Source organism: Rhinatrema bivittatum, chromosome 3 (assembly GCF_901001135.1).
Source record: "Rhinatrema bivittatum chromosome 3, aRhiBiv1.1, whole genome shotgun sequence".
In the NCBI taxonomy this organism is placed as follows: domain Eukaryota; kingdom Metazoa; phylum Chordata; class Amphibia; order Gymnophiona; family Rhinatrematidae; genus Rhinatrema; species Rhinatrema bivittatum.
This window is the reverse complement of record NC_042617.1, coordinates 1,214,527-1,233,509: the sequence shown is the minus strand read 5'-3', so window position 1 is coordinate 1,233,509 and position 18,983 is coordinate 1,214,527. Positions and strand designations below refer to the sequence as shown.

The 18,983-nt window shown below is 42.2% G+C and overlaps 1 protein-coding gene across 2 annotated transcripts in view; it reads left to right on the top strand.

The window, feature by feature from the left end:
- MEA1 (male-enhanced antigen 1) overlaps positions 1-18,648 on the top strand; it is a 97,419-nt gene extending 78,771 nt beyond the window's left edge. For both annotated transcript variants that reach the window (XM_029592792.1, XM_029592793.1), the window contains exons 3-4: positions 3,318-3,414; positions 16,473-18,648. In XM_029592792.1, coding sequence (XP_029448652.1) covers positions 3,318-3,414; positions 16,473-16,630 — 255 coding nt within the window. In that variant the 3' untranslated portion in view covers positions 16,631-18,648. The remainder of the gene's footprint in view (positions 1-3,317; positions 3,415-16,472) is intronic.
- The last annotated feature ends 335 nt before the right edge of the window (positions 18,649-18,983 follow it).

Sequence of the window (18,983 nt, the reverse complement as noted above, 5' to 3'; positions counted from 1 at the left end):
AATGGCACACTGCACCACTTCACTTCCACACGCCTCAAAGAGCCACAAGATCTGCCAGCAATGGAACCTTGCCCATCTCCTCACCAAAGTCAGCACACCTTAACACCATCAGACAAAGACCCTTATCTATTGCAGGTCCACAGTTGTGGAATTCACTTCCTCTAGAGCTTAGAATAGAACCTAACACCAAAACATTTAAAAAGGGTATTAAAACCTGGCTCTTCCAACAAGCTTTTACCTAACATCTGCCCAAACTTCATGCCTTTCGGTCACCTTGCTCACAACTTTTTAGTCATATTGCAGATTTTTAAGAATTTTATTTCTTTTTATTGTATTTTATAATATTTGATTTGATAAGTATTTTGTTTTATGTGCTTAGTTTTATTCAACTGTTTATTTTATGCTATACAAGCCGTTAAGCCCGTTAAAACGGGCTACATCCCTCTGTCTCTCACCTCCCCCTCATTCTCTCTCCCCTACCTCCCTCATTCTCTCTCCCCTACCTCCCTCCCACCCACTCACCCACTCCTCCCCAGCCTCCCTCTCCTCTCACTCAGTCCCTCCCTCCCACTCAGTCTCACTCACTCCCTCCCCCTCTCTCCCTCTCACTCACACTCAGTCCCACTCACTCTCCCTCAGTCCCCCTCCCTCTCCCTCAGTCCCACTCACTCCCCCTCAGTCCCACTCCCTCCCTCCCTCTCAGTCCCGCTCACTCCCCCTCACTCAGTCCCTCCCCCTCACTCAATCCCTCCCTCTCACTCAGTCACTCCCTCCCACTCTCTCTCTTCGTCCCTCCCACTTAGTCCGTCCCTCCCTCCCTCTCTCTCTCTCCTCCCTCCCTCGCTACTGGCCGCTGCCGCTACCGCCGCTACCGCCGCCCGCTACCGCCGCCACTGCCGCCCGCCGCTACCGCCTCCGCTGCCGCCCGCTACCGCCGCCGCCGCCCGCTGCCGCTACCGCCCGCCCCCGCTGCCGCTACCGCCGCCGCCCGCTACCGCCACCGCCCACCACCGCTGCCGCTACCGCCGCCGCCCGCTACCGCTGCCCGCTGCCGCTGCTACCACCACTGCCGCCATGTTTTTTGGTTTTTTTTGACGCTGCCTAAGACTGACGTGCTCGCCCGCACATGCGCAGTAGAGCTGCTCTCTACTGCGCATTTGCGGCACGTCGGTCAAGTGTCGTTTATCTAGTTAGATTGTAAACTAATGTGATATATATCTTGAACTTCGGTACATAAAAACAAACAAATAAAAATCCAATCCAACTTAAAGAGTCATCACCATTTTGGGAATACAGCTGGATTCCTTACTGAACTTTTCAGCACGTCTCATGTTATTTTTTTCTTGCGTTTTCTTCATCATCAGCATCCATTTCCTGATCCATCAGATGTCAAAACTCTAGCACATCCACCTATCCTCTGTCAAATAGATTACTGCAATGTTCTTCTTTATGGCCTTTCTGTTTAACAAACTAGAAGGCTGCCCCTTGTACAAAACATGATAGTGAAACTCTTTGTAAAGAAAAAATATGATGATATCCCCCTCCTATTGAAGGACCTACTTTGGTTACCTGGTACACTCAGAAGTCAGTTCAAGATTTGATGCCAAGCTTTTACATTTACATAAACATTTAATTGCTTTTTTTTTTTTTTTTAAAGCCATGCGCAGGGGTGTTCCTCTGTGTCTTTTCACTCTGATTGTTCTTCCATCACCTAAAGACATTAAGACTAGAGAGCATTCGCAAAACCAGTTTTCCTACCTGGTGCCATGCTTGTAGAATTCCTTTCCATTAGAAGTGCGAATTGAAAAGGATTATTTCAAATTCAGCAAAGCATTAAAGACAATTTCTTTTTATTAAAGCATATTTAGACTACTAATATTTCTTTAGACTTTTTTTAAATTGTTAAATCTGTTATTATACCTCCGTGTATGCTCGTGTATCAGACTTAAGTTTCAAACTGTTCCCTAAGCTTTTACTGTTACAATATAATAATAATAAGACATCTTAGTCTTATTATTCTCCGAGTTATTATGTAAACTGATGTGATATACCCCAATGAATGTCAGTATATAAAAACAAATAAATACATAAATTAACTAGCTTCATTTAGTGGCTTTAGTTTTAATGACTACTTGTTTAGCATTTATTTTATTTTGTTTTTACTATCTAACACATTTAAGATAGGTCTTGTTTAATATATTTCGTTATCTCAATTTTATTAACTAATTGTTCTACCACTAAAGTTAAATTATTTTATTTGTATTTATTTTATTAGTTAATTTTACCACTGAACAAGTTAATTTATATTTTGATATATTATTTGTACTATGTTTTAAATGTACATTGCATTGATTTTACAACTGTAAGATGATATTTATCAAGACAGTAAGTATGGCCTTGCATGCAAAGATTTGGCAGGTCTTATAAACCTTATAGGAAAGGAAAACTAGACAGTTACAGAAATGAAAAAGGTGCATGGAAGCTGGGAAGGGGGCCACTATGCGTGTGAGAGAGACTGGACACGGAAGCTGGGTATGGGGGTGTATGTGAGGGATACTGGGCATAGAAGCTGGGAAGTGGCCTGTGTGTGAGAGAGAGAGACTGGGCACGAAAGACGAGAAGGTGCCTCATATGTCTGCATGTGAGAGCCTGGGCATAGAAGGCAGGGAAGGGTCCTCGTGTGTGTGTGAGAGATACTGAGCACAGAAGGCGAGAAGGGGTCTCGCTTGTGTGTGAGAGAGACAGCACTGAAGCTGCAAAAATAATCTGTGTGAGAGAGACTGAGCATGGAAGCTTGGGAAGGTGTGTGTGTGTTTGTGTGTCTGAGAGAGACTGGGAATAAAAACAGAAAGGGCCTTGCATATGTGAGAAGTCTGGGCATGGAAGCTGGGAACTGACCTGTGTGTATGTGAGAGAAAGAGATTGGACACAGAAGCTGGGAATGGGCCTTGTGTGTGTGAGGCAGACTGGGTATGGAAGGTGAGAATGGGCCTCGCTTGTGTGTGAGATCCTGGGCATGGAAGGCAGAAAGGGTCCTTGCTTGAGAGAGAAGACTGGACATGGAAGGTGAGCAGAGGCCTCGCTTGTGTGTAAGAGAGATAGGGCACAGAAAGCGAGAAGTAGCCTTGCTTGTGTGTGAAAGAGACTGGGCACGGAAGCTGGGAAAGTGTGTGTGTCTGTGTCAGAGAGACACATGTGTGGCCACAGAAAGAGGAAAGGGGCCTCGCATGTGTTGGAGAGAATTGGCATGGAGGAGGGTGCATGTGAAATGGCATGTATTAGTGTTGTGAAGGGCTCGCACTGCTTCTCTTTTTCAGGCAATGAGACTACATCTCCCTGATCCTCCTGTTGATAGTGAAGAGGAGGAAGAAGCAGAGGAAGTTTGTAATCGGAGTTCCATCCCCATGGATGCAGGTAAATCCCGCAGGACTCATCTTTCCTCCTCCAGCTGGAGAAGCTTGACATTCTCAATCCTGTACTACATGTACTGAATATCTGTCCCTCACACAACCCCTACTCCCCTAACCCAATGAGATTGAAAAGCTAGAAGGAGACACCCCCCTGAGATTTGAGGTTTCGCCATAAAGAAGCAGGAAAGAATCCAGCCTCAAAAGTGGGTGATGTCACAGATGGCACTGACACGAAGGTAGCTCTCTAAAGCTGAGAAAAACCTAAAATCTTTCTGAGCATGTGTGGGAGTTCCCAAGCAGCCACCACTGCACGAGCCTCCTCATGTCTTCTCTTCTCCCTCTCAGCCACCACAGTTTTTCATGTTTCTCTTCTGCAGCTTTTATTTTCTTTAGTGTCTTCACTTTTAATTTCTTTTCTTTGTGCCTCTTCAAAAAACATTTTTTAGAAGTAGAGTTCTTCCTCACTTTTTCTCATTAAGTCAGACAAGGGATGCATGTCAGGTAAAAAATAAAACAAAAAATACACTTAATGTTGTCAGCATATCTAGCCAAGACCATAATTTATGCCTTTGTTGTCTTGGACCTACACATATGTCCAGCTGTTCAGCGTGTGGGAGGATATCTTCTCATTTCTCATCTTTCTCGTATAAGAAGAAAACATTTCCTCAGATAGACCAATACCTAGGTCTAAACTGTCTTCTAGAAGTTGAAGCCGTAATTCACCCTGTTCCTAAGCAGGAACATAAGGCATTGAGGAAAAGAGTTCCAGTAGCTCTTTCAACCCTGAAAAAACTCTGCGCTAACCATCTGCACCAAGATCTTTGTTACCATCCTCCTTCTGTACTGATGCTTTAGAGTCTAAACCCGTCAGATCACCATTGGCGCCATCTTCCCAATCCACATTGGCAAAGATGGTTGTTGATGCCGATGCAGCTCTTCAGCACAGTAAATCTTCTACATTATATCCTTCAATTTTGATTACAGAATCAGTCTCTATGGAATGTCATCCATTTGTACAAAAAATGTGGCTGGACTTTGTCCATGCTTACATGAAAATGTTTTTTTTAGCGTTCTGGTATCTGCTGTATAGCAACCTATATTAGAGAAGTTTGCTTCTGAATTGCCAAATTAGCTCTCGATAACATCTTACCATAATGAGCTGTTATCATTAGATGAGAAGCCTTGAAGTGAAACATTGTCAAAAGACAAGACAATCTGCTAAAAGAGCACCAATACATAAGAACATAAGATTTGCCATACTGGGTTAGACCAAAGGTCCATCAAGTATCCTATTTCCAATAGTAGCCAATTCAGATCAAATGTACCTGGCAGGATCCCAAGGGGTAGATAAGATTCCAAGCTTCTTATCCCAGGCATAAGCAGTGGATTTCTGCATCTCCACCTTAATGGTTTATGGACTTTTTCTCCAGGAACTTGTCCAAACCTTTTTTAAATACAGCTACACTAATAGCTTTCACCACATCCTCTGGCAATGAATTCCAGAGCCTAACTATGCATTGAGTAAAAGAATATTTTCTTTTTTTTGTAATTTACTTTTTATTCCAATTATTTTGTTCAAGAGGTACATGAAAAATACATAATCATAACTGAACAACCAACATACCAGCAGTACAAGTTGACAATTCCCGCGAACTTCCAGACATATAACTATTATTCAGAGAATGCCAAAAAGTCTCATATATTCCAATTTTTCTCCTCCCAATACCATTATGTTCTCCTCTTTAGGGTCCCAGCATTCAAAGGTCTCACAGACCTGAGAAAATCTCGAGAGGCTGTCTCTTCCCAAGGTGGTCATTTTTTCCATATAACAAATATGACACAATCTGCAAAGAACTCTTTTCTCTCATGGTAATATCACCTGCTTCCATGATCTTCCCACCTCACATCTTGCTGCCAGCAGAATATGAGATATCAACGTGACAAGCGGTCTTGGGTAGTCCGAGGGCATAGAATTAAATAGGTACACCTGCGAAGTCCACTTCAGATCACGTTGTGTTATGTTTTTTATCACTAGTAGAATCTCTCTCCAAAACACCTATATCATTGAGTATTGCTACCAAATATGAGCCATTGTTCCCGTGCCACCACTTTTTCGCCAACAGATCTCTGAATACCCTTTACATTTTATGTAATTTTGCTGGTGTAAGAACATAAGACATTACCATATTGGGTCAGACCAAGGGTCCATCAAGCCCAGCATCCTGTTTCCAACAGAGGCCAAACCAGGTCATAAGAACCTGGCAATTACCCAAACACTAAGAAGATCCCATGCTACAGATACAATTAATAGCAGTGGCTATTCGCTAAACTTGATTAATAGCAGTTAATGGACTTCTCCAAGAACTTATCCAAACCTTTTTTGAACCCAGGTACATTAACTGCACTAACCACATCCTCTGGCAACAAATTTCAGAGCTTAATTGTGCGTTGAGTGAAAAAGAATTTTCTCCGATTAGTCTTAAATGTGCTACTTGCTAACTTCATGGAATGCCCCCTAGTCCTTCTATTATTCGAAAGTGTAAATAACCGATTCACATCTACTCGTTCAAGACCTTTCATGATCTTAAAGACCTCTATCATATCCCCCCTCAGCCGTCTCTTCTCCACGCTGAACAGCCCTTTCCTCTTCAGCCTTTCCTCATATTGGAGCTGTTCCATTCCCTTTATCATTTTGGTTCCCCTTCTCTATACCTTCTCCATCGCGACTATATTTTTTTTGAGATACGGCGACCAGAATTGTACACAGTATTCAAGATGTGGTGTCACCATGGAGCGACACAGAGGCATTATGACATTTTCCATTTTATTAACCATTCCCTTCCTAATAATTCCTAACATTCTGATTGCTTTTTTGTCTGCTGCAGCACACTGAGCCAACGATTTTAAAGTATTATCCACTATGAACCCTAGATCTTTTTCCTGGGTGGTAGCTCCTAATATGGAACCTAACATCTTGTAACTACAGCAAGGGTTATTTTTCCCAATATGCAACACCTTGCACTTGTCCACATTAAATTTCATCTGCCATTTGGATGCCCAATCTTCCAGTCTTGCAAGGTCCTCCTGTAATGTATCACAATCCGCTTGTGATTTAACTACTCTGAATAATTTTGTATCGTCCGCAAATTTGATAACCTCACTCATCATATTCCTTTCCAGATCATTTATATATATATATTGAAAAGCACCGGTCCAAGTACAGATCCCTGAGGCACTCCAAAGTTTACCCTTTTCCACTGAGAAAATTGACCATTTAATCCTACTCTCTGTTTCCTGTCTTTTAACCAATTTGTAATCCACGAAAAGGACATCGCCTCCTATCCCATGACTCTTTAGTTTTCGTAGAAGACTCTCATGAGGGACTTTCTCAAACGCCTTCTGAAAATCCAAATACACTACATCTACCGGTTCACCTTTATCCACATGTTTTTAACCCCTTCAAAAAAAGTGAAGCAGATTTGTTAGGCAAGACTTCCTTTGGGTAAATCCATGTTGACGGTGTTCCATTAAACCATGTCTTTCTATATGTTCTGTGATTTTGATTTTTAGAACACTTTCCACTATTTTTCCTGGCATTGAAGTCAGGCTAACTGATCTGTAGCTTCCCGGATCGCTCCTGGAGCCTTTTTTAAATATTGGGGTTACATTGGCAACTCTCCAGTCTTCTGGTAAAATAGATGATTTTAATGATAGGTTACAAATTTTAACTAATAGATCAGAAATTTCATTTTTTAGTTCCTTCAGTATCCTAGGATGCATACCATCCGGTCCAGGTGATTTGCTACTCTTTAGTTTGTCAATCTGGTCTACTACATCTTCCAGGTTCACAGTGATTTCGTTCAATTCGTCTGACTCATCACCCCTGAAAACCATCTCCGGAACTGGTATCTCCCCAACATCCTCATTAGTAAACACGGAAGCAAAGAATTCATTTAGTCTTTCTGCAATGGCCTTATGTTCCCTAAGAGCCCCTTTAACCCCTCGGTCATCAAATGGTCCAACCGACTCCCTCACAGGTTTCTTGCTTTGGATATATTTTAAAAAATTTTATTATGAGTTTTTGCCTCTATGGCCAACTTCTTTTCAAATTCTCTCTTCGCCTGTCTTATCATGTTTTACACTGAACTTGACAATGCTTATGTTTTATCCTATTTTTTTCAGATGGATCCTTCTTCCAATTTTTGAAGGATGATTTTTTGGCTAAAATAGCCTCTTTCACCTCACCTTTTAACCATGACTGTAATCGTTTTGCCTTCCTTCCACCTTTCTTAATGCGTGGAATACATATGGACTGCGCCTCTAGGATTGTATTTTTAAACCATGTCCATGCCTATTGAACATGTTTAACCTTTGCAGCTGCACCTTTCAGTTTTTTTCCTAAGTATTTTCCCCATTTTATCAAAGTTTCCCTTTTGAAAATTTAGTGTTAGAGCTGCAGATTTACTTATTGTCCCCCTTCCAGTTATTAGTTTAAATTTGATCATGTTATGATCACTGTTGCCAAGTGGCCCCACCACCGTTACCTCTCTCACCAAATCTTGTGTTCACTAAGAATTAAATCTAAAATAGCTCCTTCTCTTGTTGGTTCCTGAACCAATTGCTCCATGAAGCAGTCATTTATTACATCCAGGAACTTTATGTCTCTAGCAAGTCCTGATGTTACATTTACCCAGTCAATATTGGGGTAATTGAAATCTCCCATTATTACTGCACTGCCACATTGGTTAGCTTCCCTGATTTCTCTTAGCATTTCATCATCTGTCTGACTATTATGACCAGGTGGACGGTAGTATACTCCTATCACTATACTCTTACCCAACAATCTAGATCTGTGCTGCTGCTTGGTGCCAGTGCTGCTCTATTGCCACTACTTTTCAATGCTGCATGGCCTTTTCTTCCTGCTTGCCCCACTATACATCACTTCCTCTTCCGGACCTTGGGGGCCGGAAGAAGAAAAGGCCATGCTGCAATGATCCACTTCAACGAGCACTGCTGCCATTCCCGTCCAGCCGGATTTGAATGTTCTGATAGCCTGGGCGGCATCAGCAGCAGTGGAAGAATGTCTGTCTGCCTCTTGCTCAGTGAAGGAAGTGGAAAGAAGAGCAATGAGAAATCGGTAGCATGCAACACACTGGTGTGACCCGACACACCCATTGAGGATCACTGCTCTACACTGCAGAAGAGCTTTGTTATTTACGTAGGATTAAACCTTTCAGAAAATCTGCTCAACTTTATTTCCTATGATCAAGCCAGACCAGGCTCTCACAAGGCTCTCCAACTGCATTTCTTTCGGCTCTGTTCCGTCTGCCAAACAACTTCCTGTAAAGGTCAATGCCCATCAAGTAAGAGCAACATAAACATCAGTAGCCCATTTTAGATCAGTGTTGATATAGGATCTCTGTAAACATTTATATGATTTGCGAAGCACTACTCTTTAGAAGAAGATTCTTGCAGAGATAGTAGGTTTGAACAAAGTGGTGCTAATAAAAAAAAACAAAAAGCTATTAACTAGAACTTCAACTCTCCCTCCATCTTTTTATCGGGCTACAAAAAGAAAAAGGTTTCAAGACTTTGATTGCAACCTTCTTCTTGGGCGTCTTCATTGTGTGGCTGAATTCATCCTGCTTGTACACAGTGAAAGCAAAATTGCTTACCTGTAATAGGTAAATATCCACAATGCTTGAATGTAATCTGCTTTGAAGTCTTGGAAAACTGAAAATAAAATTAAATAACAGCAATATACCAGACACATAGTGAATTCACTAATACATTTAAAGGAAGTTAGACACATTCCTACTCCCATAGCAACCTAAAACTTAACTAGGAACTGATCAAAATTGAGATGAAGGCAGCAGTCCAGCAGCAAGAGGGGGGCTTCCCAGTCTTTTGCATCGAGTGTCACATGTATGATTTTTTACCCACCGGTGAGAAGTTGTGCATGTGAATGCGATGCAAAGAGCTCCTGGCTCTCAGAGAATGAGTCCGATCTCTGGAGGCTAGAGAAACAGACCTGGAGGAGCTGAGGCAGACAGAGAGGTATATAGATGAGACCTTCAGGGACATAGTAGTCAAGTCCCAACTTCAGACTGGCAGCCCTGGTGCTGCCTTGGAGGAAGAAGGTCTCATAATGGGAGAGCACCAACCAGGTGTAGCAGGAAAGGATCCTGTAGCAAGAACCTGCTCTCTAGGTGATGCATTGTCCTTTCGCACTGAGGATATCTCCCCAAGGCCTACTGCCCAGGAGGGAAGGGTTAGGTCGGCCGTCATAGTTGGTGATTCGATTATTAGGAATGTAGATAGCTGGGTGGCTGGTGGGCGTGAGGATCGCCTGGTAACATGCCTACCTGGTGCGAAGGTGGCGGACCTCACGCGTCACCTAGATAGGATTTTAGACAGTGCTGGGGAGGAGCCGGCTGTCGTGGTACACGTGGGCACCAACGACATAGGAAAATGTGGGAGGGAGGTTCTGGAAGCCAAATTTAGGCTCTTAGGTAGAAAGATTAAATCCAGAACCTCCAGGGTAGCATTCTCTGAAATGCTCCCTGTTCCACGCGCAGGTCACCAGAGGCAGGCAGAGCTCCGGAGTCTCAATGCGTGGATGAGACGATGGTGCAAGAAAGAGGGATTCAGTTTTGTTAGGAACTGGGGAACCTTTTGGGGAAGGGGGAGTCTCTTCCGAAGGGATGAGCTCCACCTTAACCAGGGTGGAACCAGACTGCTGGCGCTAACCTTTAAAAAGGAGATAGAGCAGCTTTTAAACTAGAACAAAGGGGAAAGCCGACAGTCGCTCAGCAGCGCATGGTTCGGAGAGAGGTATCTTTAAAGGATACTAATGATGCATTAGAATTAGGGCATCCCGACAGTGAGGTTCCAATAATTAGAAAAGTAGTCCAAGTGCCTGTAACTAAAAACTCACCTGAGCTAAAAAATTCTAACTTATCTCTATCAATTAAAAAGCAGAATAAAAATACAAACAAAAAACAAACTTTGAAATGTTTGTATGCTAATGCCAGAAGTCTAAGAAGTAAGATGGGAGAATTAGAATGTATAGCAGTAAATGATGACATAGACTTAATTGGCATCTCAGAGACATGGTGGAAAGAGGATAACCAATGGGACAGTGCTATACCGGGGTACAAATTATATCGCAATGACAGAGAGGAGCAGTCGGGAGGAGGTGTGGCGCTTTATGTCCGGGATGGCATAGAGTCCAACAGGATAAACATCCTGCATGAGACTAAATACAAAATTGAATCTTTATGGGTAGAAATCCCTTGTGTGTCAGGGAAGACTACAGTGATAGGGGTATACTACCGTCCACCTGGTCAAGATGGTGAGATGGACAGTGAAATGCTAAGAGAAATTAGGGAAGCTAACCAAATTGGTAGTGCAGTAATAATGGGAGACTTCAATTATCCCAATATAGACTGGGTAAATGTATCATCGGGTCACGCTAGAGAGATAACGCTCCTGGATGGAATAAATGATAGCTTTATGGAGCAATTGGTTCAGGAACCGACGAGAGAGGGAGCAATTTTAGATCTAATTCTCAGTGGAGCACAGGACTTATTTTATTTATTTATTTATTTATTTAAGGTTTTTTTTATACCGGCATTCATGAACTCGTTCACATCATGTCGGTTTACAGAAAACAGGGGTGCGAAGAATACAACCAAAAAACATAATAAAACGTGATGAAAAGAAGCAGTTACAATTAACAAGGGCTAATGAACTGGGATTGTAAGAAATAAAGAGAGATAGAGAGGGTTAATTATATACAAATGTACAATGTAAATATGGAGTCCAATATATACAGCTTCTGAGCAGAGAAATTATTGGTGGTGCATGTTAGGTGGAGTTCGGGAAGGCTTGCCTGAAAAGCCATGTCTTTAGCCTTTTCCTAAAGGTTAGGAGGCATGGTTCGTTTCTGAGATCTGGAGGGATGGAGTTCCATAACGGTGGTCCTGCTGTGGAAAGGGCTCGGTCTCTTAAGGTGCTGTGCTTAGTGGTTTTCGTGGGTGGAACAATGAGGCATCCTCTGTAGGCTTCCCTGGTTGGTCTTGTGAGAGAGGTAACGGTGGTGGGGCCGCTTGGAAATAGTGATCATAATATGATCAAATTTGATTTAATGACTGGAAAAGGAACAGTATGCAAATCCAAGGGTCTCGTGCTAAACTTTCAAAAGGGAAACTTTGATAAAATGAGAAAAATTGTTAGAAAAAAACTGAAAGGAGCAGCTACAAAAGTAAAAAATGTCCAAGAGGCGTGGTCATTGTTAAAAAATACCATTCTAGAAGCACAGTCCAGATGTATTCCACACATTAAGAAAGGTGGAAAGAAGGCAAAACGATTACCGGCATGGTTAAAAGGGGAGGTGAAAGAAGCTATTTTAGCCAAAAGATCTTCATTCAAAAATTGGAAGAAGGATCCAACAGAAGAAAATAGGATAAAGCATAAACATTGGCAAGTTAAATGTAAGACATTGATAAGACAGGCTAAGAGAGAATTTGAAAAGAAGTTGGCTGTAGAGGCAAAAACTCACAGTAAAAACTTTTTTAAATATATCCGAAGCAGAAAGCCTGTGAGGGAGTCAGGTGGACTGTTAGATGATCGAGGGGTTAAAGGGGCACTTAGAGAAGATAAGGCCATCGCGGAAAGATTAAATGATTTCTTTGCTTCTGTGTTTACTGAAGAGGATGTTGGGGAGGTACCCGTAATGGAGAAGGTTTTCATGGGTAATGATTCAGATGGACTGAATCAAATCACGGTGAACCTAGAAGATGTGGTAGGCCTGATTGACAAACTGAAGAGTAGTAAATCACCTGGACCGGATGGTATACACCCCAGAGTTCTGAAGGAACTAAAAAATGAAATTTCAGACCTATTAGTAAAAATTTGTAACTTATCATTAAAATCATCCATTGTACCTGAAGACTGGAGGATAGCAAATGTAACCCCAATATTTAAAAAGGGCTCCAGGGGCGATCAGGGAAACTACAGACCGGTTAGCCTGACTTCAGTGCCAGGAAAAATAGTGGAAAGTGTTCTAAACATCAAAATCACAGAACATATAGAAAGACATGGTTTAATGGAACAAAGTCAGCATGGCTGTACCCAGGGCAAGTCTTGCCTCACAAATCTGCTTCACTTTTTTGAAGGAGTTAATAAACATGTGGATAAAGGTGAACCGGTAGATATAGTATACTTGGATTTTCAGAAGGCGTTTGACAAAGTTCCTCATGAGAGGCTTCTAGGAAAAGTAAAAAGTCATGGGATAGGTGGCGATGTCCTTTCGTGGATTGCAAACTGGCTAAAAGACAGGAAACAGAGAGTAGGATTGAATGGGCAATTTTCTCAGTGGAAGGGAGTGTACAGTGGAGTGCCTCAGGGATCTGATTTGGGACCCTTACTGTTCAATATATTTATAAATGATCTGGAAAGAAATACGACGAGTGAGATAATCAAATTTGCAGATGACACAAAATTGTTCAGAGTAGTTAAATCACAAGCAGATTGTGATAAATTGCAGGAAGACCTTGTGAGACTGGAAAATTGGGCATCCAAATGGCAGATGAAATTTAATGTGGATAAGTGCAAGGTGATGCATATAGGGAAAAATAACCCATGCTATAATTACACAATGTTGGGTTCCATATTAGGTGCTACAACCCAAGAAAGAGATCTAGGTGTCATAGTGGATAACACATTGAAATCGTCGGTGCAGTGTACTGCGGCAGTCAAAAAAGTAAACAATGTTGGGAATTATTAGAAAAGGAATAATGAATAAAACGGAAAATGTCATAATGCCTCTGTATCGCTCCATGGTGAGACCGCACCTTGAATACTGTGTACAATTCTGGTCGTTGCATCTCAAAAAAGATATAATTGCGATGGAGAAGGTACAGAGAACGGCTACCAAAATGATAAGGGGAATGGAACAACTCCCCTATGAGGAAAGACTAAAGAGGTTAGGACTTTTCAGCTTGGAGAAGAGACGACTGAGGGGGATATGATAGAGGTGTTTAAAATCATGAGAGGTCTAGAACGGGTAGATGTGAATCGGTTATTTACTCTTTCGAATAGTAGAAAGACTAGGGGGCACTCCATGAAGTTAGCATGGGGCACATTTAAAACTAATCGGAGAAAGTTCTTTTTTACTCAACGCACAATTAAACTCTGGAATTTGTTGCCGGAGGATGTGGTTAGTGCAGTTAGTATAGCTGTGTTTAAAAAAGGATTGGCTAAGTTCTTGGAGGAGAAGTCCATTACCTGCTATTAAGTTAATTTAGAGAATAGCCACTGCCATTAGCAATGGTAACATGGAATAGACTTAGTTTTTGGGTACTTGCCAGGTTCTTATGGCCTGGATTGGCCACTGTTGGAAACAGGATGCTGGGCTTGATGGACCCTTGGTCTGACCCAGTATGGCATGTTCTTATGTTCTTACATACATTTCTGGATACATCCATAACATTAGAATACTCTGGCAATCCCCTGATCCTTATGTTAGAGCATTGGGACTTGTTCTCTAGGTCCTCCAACTTTAATAGGATATCCTCATGCTGGCTCTGTACATCTTGGACTTCTATGGCAAGCACTGCCACCTTCAAAGCCTGTCCTTCTACTATCCCCTCGGTGTCCTCCACCCTGCTGCCTAAATCTCTCATGTCTGCCGGATGCCTTCCAAATTAGTATTTACATCTTCTCTAAGTGATCGAATATCTGATTTGATTTCCGTGAACCATTTATCAAAATCTTGTTTAGTAAGGGAATTCACCGCGGCACCATCAGTCGCCTCCGCATGTGGTCTTAATGATTCTTTACCCGGGGCCGCATACCTGGATCCATCGGCATCATAGGAATAGCAAGCAAGGTCCACAGGTTTTTTTTGCTAGCCATAACCTCTAAGGTTCTCTGCTTCCTATGCTGTATTTCTGGGAACAGCAGGATGGAATTCTAGGCCAAAAAGCTAATAATTGCTGCAGTGGGAGGAAGAGAAGCAGTGCTAGACGTCCATGCTGTTTGATGACGTCACTTCCTCCGTTCTCTCGCCTCACCTTTTAACCATGCCGATAGTCATTTAGCCTTCCTTCCGCCTTTTCTAATGCATGGAATACATCTGGTCTGGGCTTCCAAGATGAAATTTTTAAACAATGTCCATGCCTGATGTAAACTCTTAACCTTTGCAGTTGCTCCTTTGTTTTTTCCTAACCATTTTCCTATTTTATCATACAAACGTTTTTGAAAGTTAAATGCTGTTGCATTAGATTTTTTTTTTTTTTTACGCTCCCTCCAGTTAAGTCAAATTTGATCATGATGTGATTACGTTTGCCAAGTGGCTCCAACACTGTTACCTCTCACACCAAACCCTGTGTTCCACTAAGGATTAAGAACATAAGAACATGCCATACTGGGTCAGACCAAGGGTCCAGCAAGCCCAGCATCCTGTTTCCAACAGAGGCCAAAACCAGGCCATAAGAACCTGGCAAGTACCCAAACAGTAAGAAGATCCCATGCTACTGTTGCTTGCAGTAGCAGAGGCCATTCCCTAAAATAGTTTCCCCTCTTATTGTTCTTGTCCCAGCTGCTCCATGAAGCAGTGATTTATTTCATCTAGGAGCTTTACCTCTCTAGCATGTCCTGATGCGATATTCACTCAGTCAATACTGGGGTAATTGAAATCACCCATTAATAATGTGCTGCCAATTTTGTTGGCTTTCCCTAATTTCTTTAGCATTTCATTGTGTGGTTCATTCTGGCTTAGTGGACGGTAATACACCCCCATTACTATTTTATCCTCTTTTCATCTGGAATTTCTATCCATAAAGATTCAACATTGAATTTCTCTCTTCCCTTTCACCTTGATCTCAGGACCTGCTGTGGTGCTGATGATTTTTCAGCTGCTTAGGCCTCTGCTGCTCCTGCCATGCCACAGCACTGGTGATCTCTCAGCCTATGTGGGCCACTACTCCTGCTGTTTCTCCTGTCCTGTTGTCTGTCTTCTTCCAACCATGCTGCTACTGCAGGCTTGCCACTCAGATTTAGGCCCACAGGGAGAAAGTGTCATCTGGGAGTGAGAGGGTGATTTGAATGATGTTTCACAGACTGGCAATTGAGAAACACTGTGGAGAAAGATGTAAAACAGCCAGCACTCCACTGTCCACTACACGACCCTTTTACACCTATCTCACATTCATTGATTTGTACAGCTTCTCTGCTCTCCACTACAGCACTCCTCGCAGCCAATACTCCTCGATTCCCTATAGCCCCCTCCCCCTTGCCTACATCTCCCTCCACAGCCAGCATTCTTGCACTGTCTCATCCAGCCTTCACTACCTGCACAGCCAGCGCTCTTCCATCATCACTCCTGACAAGTTCAAACCCCTCCCCAAACCCTGGATTCCTCCCCCACACACAGCCACTATTCCTTCACCATTCCCTAACCAGTTCTATAGCAAGTACCAGCTCTCCCCCATGCACATGATGCACCTGCCCAAGGCTCAGTGGTGCTCGTTTTGTCCCTCCATATTCATGAATCACTCCTCAGTCTCAATGTGGTGCTGGGTTGATTCCCCATTTGCATGTAGTGCTGGTTCCCTCCTCATGTCCATGAGGCAGTTCCCCCAGTCTCTGTGGCCCTTGTTTTAACCATACTCTATCCAACAAAAATAGTTTTGTTTATTGGAACTTTTCTTTGTGGCAGTGAAGACTGCTATCCTGCTCGTCCTTGGAGAAAGCAGAGTTGCTTCCCTGTAACAGTGTTCTGTTAGGCCAGTAGGATGGCAGTCCTCACAAAACCACCCTACCTCTGTTTGAGGTGTGTGTTTCTTATAATAAGAAGGTGCTTTTACAGTATATAATGGCAGGTGTGGCATGCCCAGAGAGGCACAGTTATAGCACCTTTGACGTAAAAGTTCTGGCCCAGACTCAGATGATGTCACCCACAGGTGCAAACTGAAGTCCTCCTGTCCTTGGAAAACATCAGTTACAGTAAACATATTTTTGTTTCTGTCCATTCTTAACTAATGTATTGTATTGCAGATCATGTGCAACTGGTGATACGAACTATGGCTGGAGTTAAGCTGCCATCGCTTGGGGTCCCAAGCTGGGCCCAGCAGATGTCTGACCAGCAGTGGCAGGCTCTAGTACACAGAACCTTGCAGACTCGGACAAGCAGGATCACCTCCAAGCATGACTGAAAGTGGGGCTGCTGCCCTAGACTGCCACTCCTTTTCCACATTGCAACACAGCTGTGGCTCTGGGGCTGATCTTTGAGTTTCTGGCTCTGTGAAAACTGCTTTGTATTGTATCAAATGCTTGATTTAATATTAAAGGTGGCAAAGGGTATTTCTCTATCTATCTAGCTCTGCTCCTGTCATCATTGGACATTACTGCTTGCAGAAGGGGAGAAGAGGGACCTAAGAAGAATTGGCCTCAGCTGGAGAGCAGCTGCAGTGCCTTTTTAGAAGGCTTTGTCCTTTCTGGTAACTGTACCTATACTTCAGCCCTCATCATAAAGCTCTTGAGTTGGCTGTTTCTATAAAAGGTTCTCCTATGGGACAGATTACCTATAGCCCAGCTGGGACCAGAAGTAGTTTGTTTAATTTAAGGAAGAGAGTCGGTGGAGAATTAGCCTCAGTCAACCCCACTTCAGATGTACTAGGGTGTTCTAAATCTACCTTCCAGCCTCCAATAATGTGAGCAGATGCTGAGATATGGGAAAGGAGAGACCATTTACTTTTCCTATAAATTATGTCTACAAAACTTTGTGTTTGGATGAAAAAGTGGGTTAAGGTTATTTTTTGAGTTAGTGAGGATGAGGTTGATTCTTATTTAATTAATTCACAAGTAGTGTAGAGAGGAGAGGACAGATTTGTAGTACAGTCCTATTCAGCTATAAACACTGCGCAGGATCCAGTTCTTTAAAAGGAAAAGGAGCAGAGATTTACAGCCATGGTTTACTGAAAGTCAACTGGCAGTCACCAAGGTTTGAACTGGATAATAAGTAGAGAAGTGCTTTTGTTTTTCACAAATTAAACAAGTTCAACAAATAGTCTAATTCGTCATGGTTCGTGAGCACTGAAATACAAATGGGATTTTTGTGGAAAAAAAAATGAACTGCAGGAAAACCGAAATTTCCCACGGGGGCCTGAAAATGAATCCCAAACTGATAGCCGTAAACAATGCACATCTCTAATAATAAATATATCTTCCCATACTAGAGCAGGCTTTTAGCAGTAGTGTAGGTCACATGTGCCAAAAGATGGTGTGTTCTTAGCTTGTAGTGTCTACATCGGGTCTGAACTCAAGGTTGCTACCCACTGAGACAAGGAATGCTAGAATGCATATCCTATCCTACTTCTAGCTGCTCAGATTTTTGGGATAGCCATAGTGAATATGCATGAGATAAATTTGCATATGCCATGTCTTCATTATTTCCACATTTATTTCATGTGCAGTCATTATGGATATCCTGACTAGCTGAGGGATAGGTTTGGGTTCCATGGGCAGATGGTGAGGTGATATTGCTTCTGTATAGTTTACTCATGGCTGAGACTCTGCAGTATTGTGCCCAATAATACTTCTCCTATACTAAGATTATATATATATACAATAAAGGCAGTGTAAGTAAGGGCTACCAAACTGGTGTAGTGTCATAAGCCCTATGAAGTAAGATTTAAGGATCTAAATCTGTATACTATAAAGGAAAGGAGAAGGAGCACTTCAACTATGTCAAATCCATAAATGTACTCTGTTCCTGCATCACTATGTCAGATAACAGAAACAAAGAGTTTCAAGCACGAACTGAAAACATGGCTCTTTAGAAATACATATGATTTAGTGTAAAATACCAATTTGTGGATAACTGCTATGTCAGTACCAGAGATAATGTTTGTGGAGCAAGCAATAAGTAATAAATGATGTAAAGTGTATTGTTAGTAGAATTGGAACTTGTATTTACTGTTAGGTTGACCAAGAAAATGTCTGAATATGAACTAGATTATATAGGAGCTAGTGTGATATCCTAGAATATTTATGATTATGAGCTAGAATATGTACATGCTAGGATGTTTAACTAGAAGGTGAATGTTGACACACACTATGTGAGCGTTGACCATGAATCTGAATGCAGACATTGTAAATTGTTGTGATCTTCTTTTGGAACAATGGTATATAAAACACCTAAATAAATAAATACAATTCAAAGTTATCATGATATAAGGTTCAAAAGGCCACACTTATGACTAACAGCAGAAAAGATTTCTTATTATGGAAAAGGTGGAGGATGCATGCAGAAGTCTCTAAGGGGAGGTGTTTGAGGCAAAAACCCTAATGGAATTCAAGAAAGCCTGAGCTAGGCACAGATGCTCCTTTGCACTGGGAAAGCAAGGGGCAAAGCCAGAGATAAGATGACTATTGCTATACAAATGGTAAATTGGTAGGTTAGATGGACTTTGCACACAGTCTGCCATTATTGCACCCATAATAAAAGCCTGTTTCTGTCTCTTGGTTCCTCTCTCTCCCCAACCCTTTTCAACATTTATCTCTTAC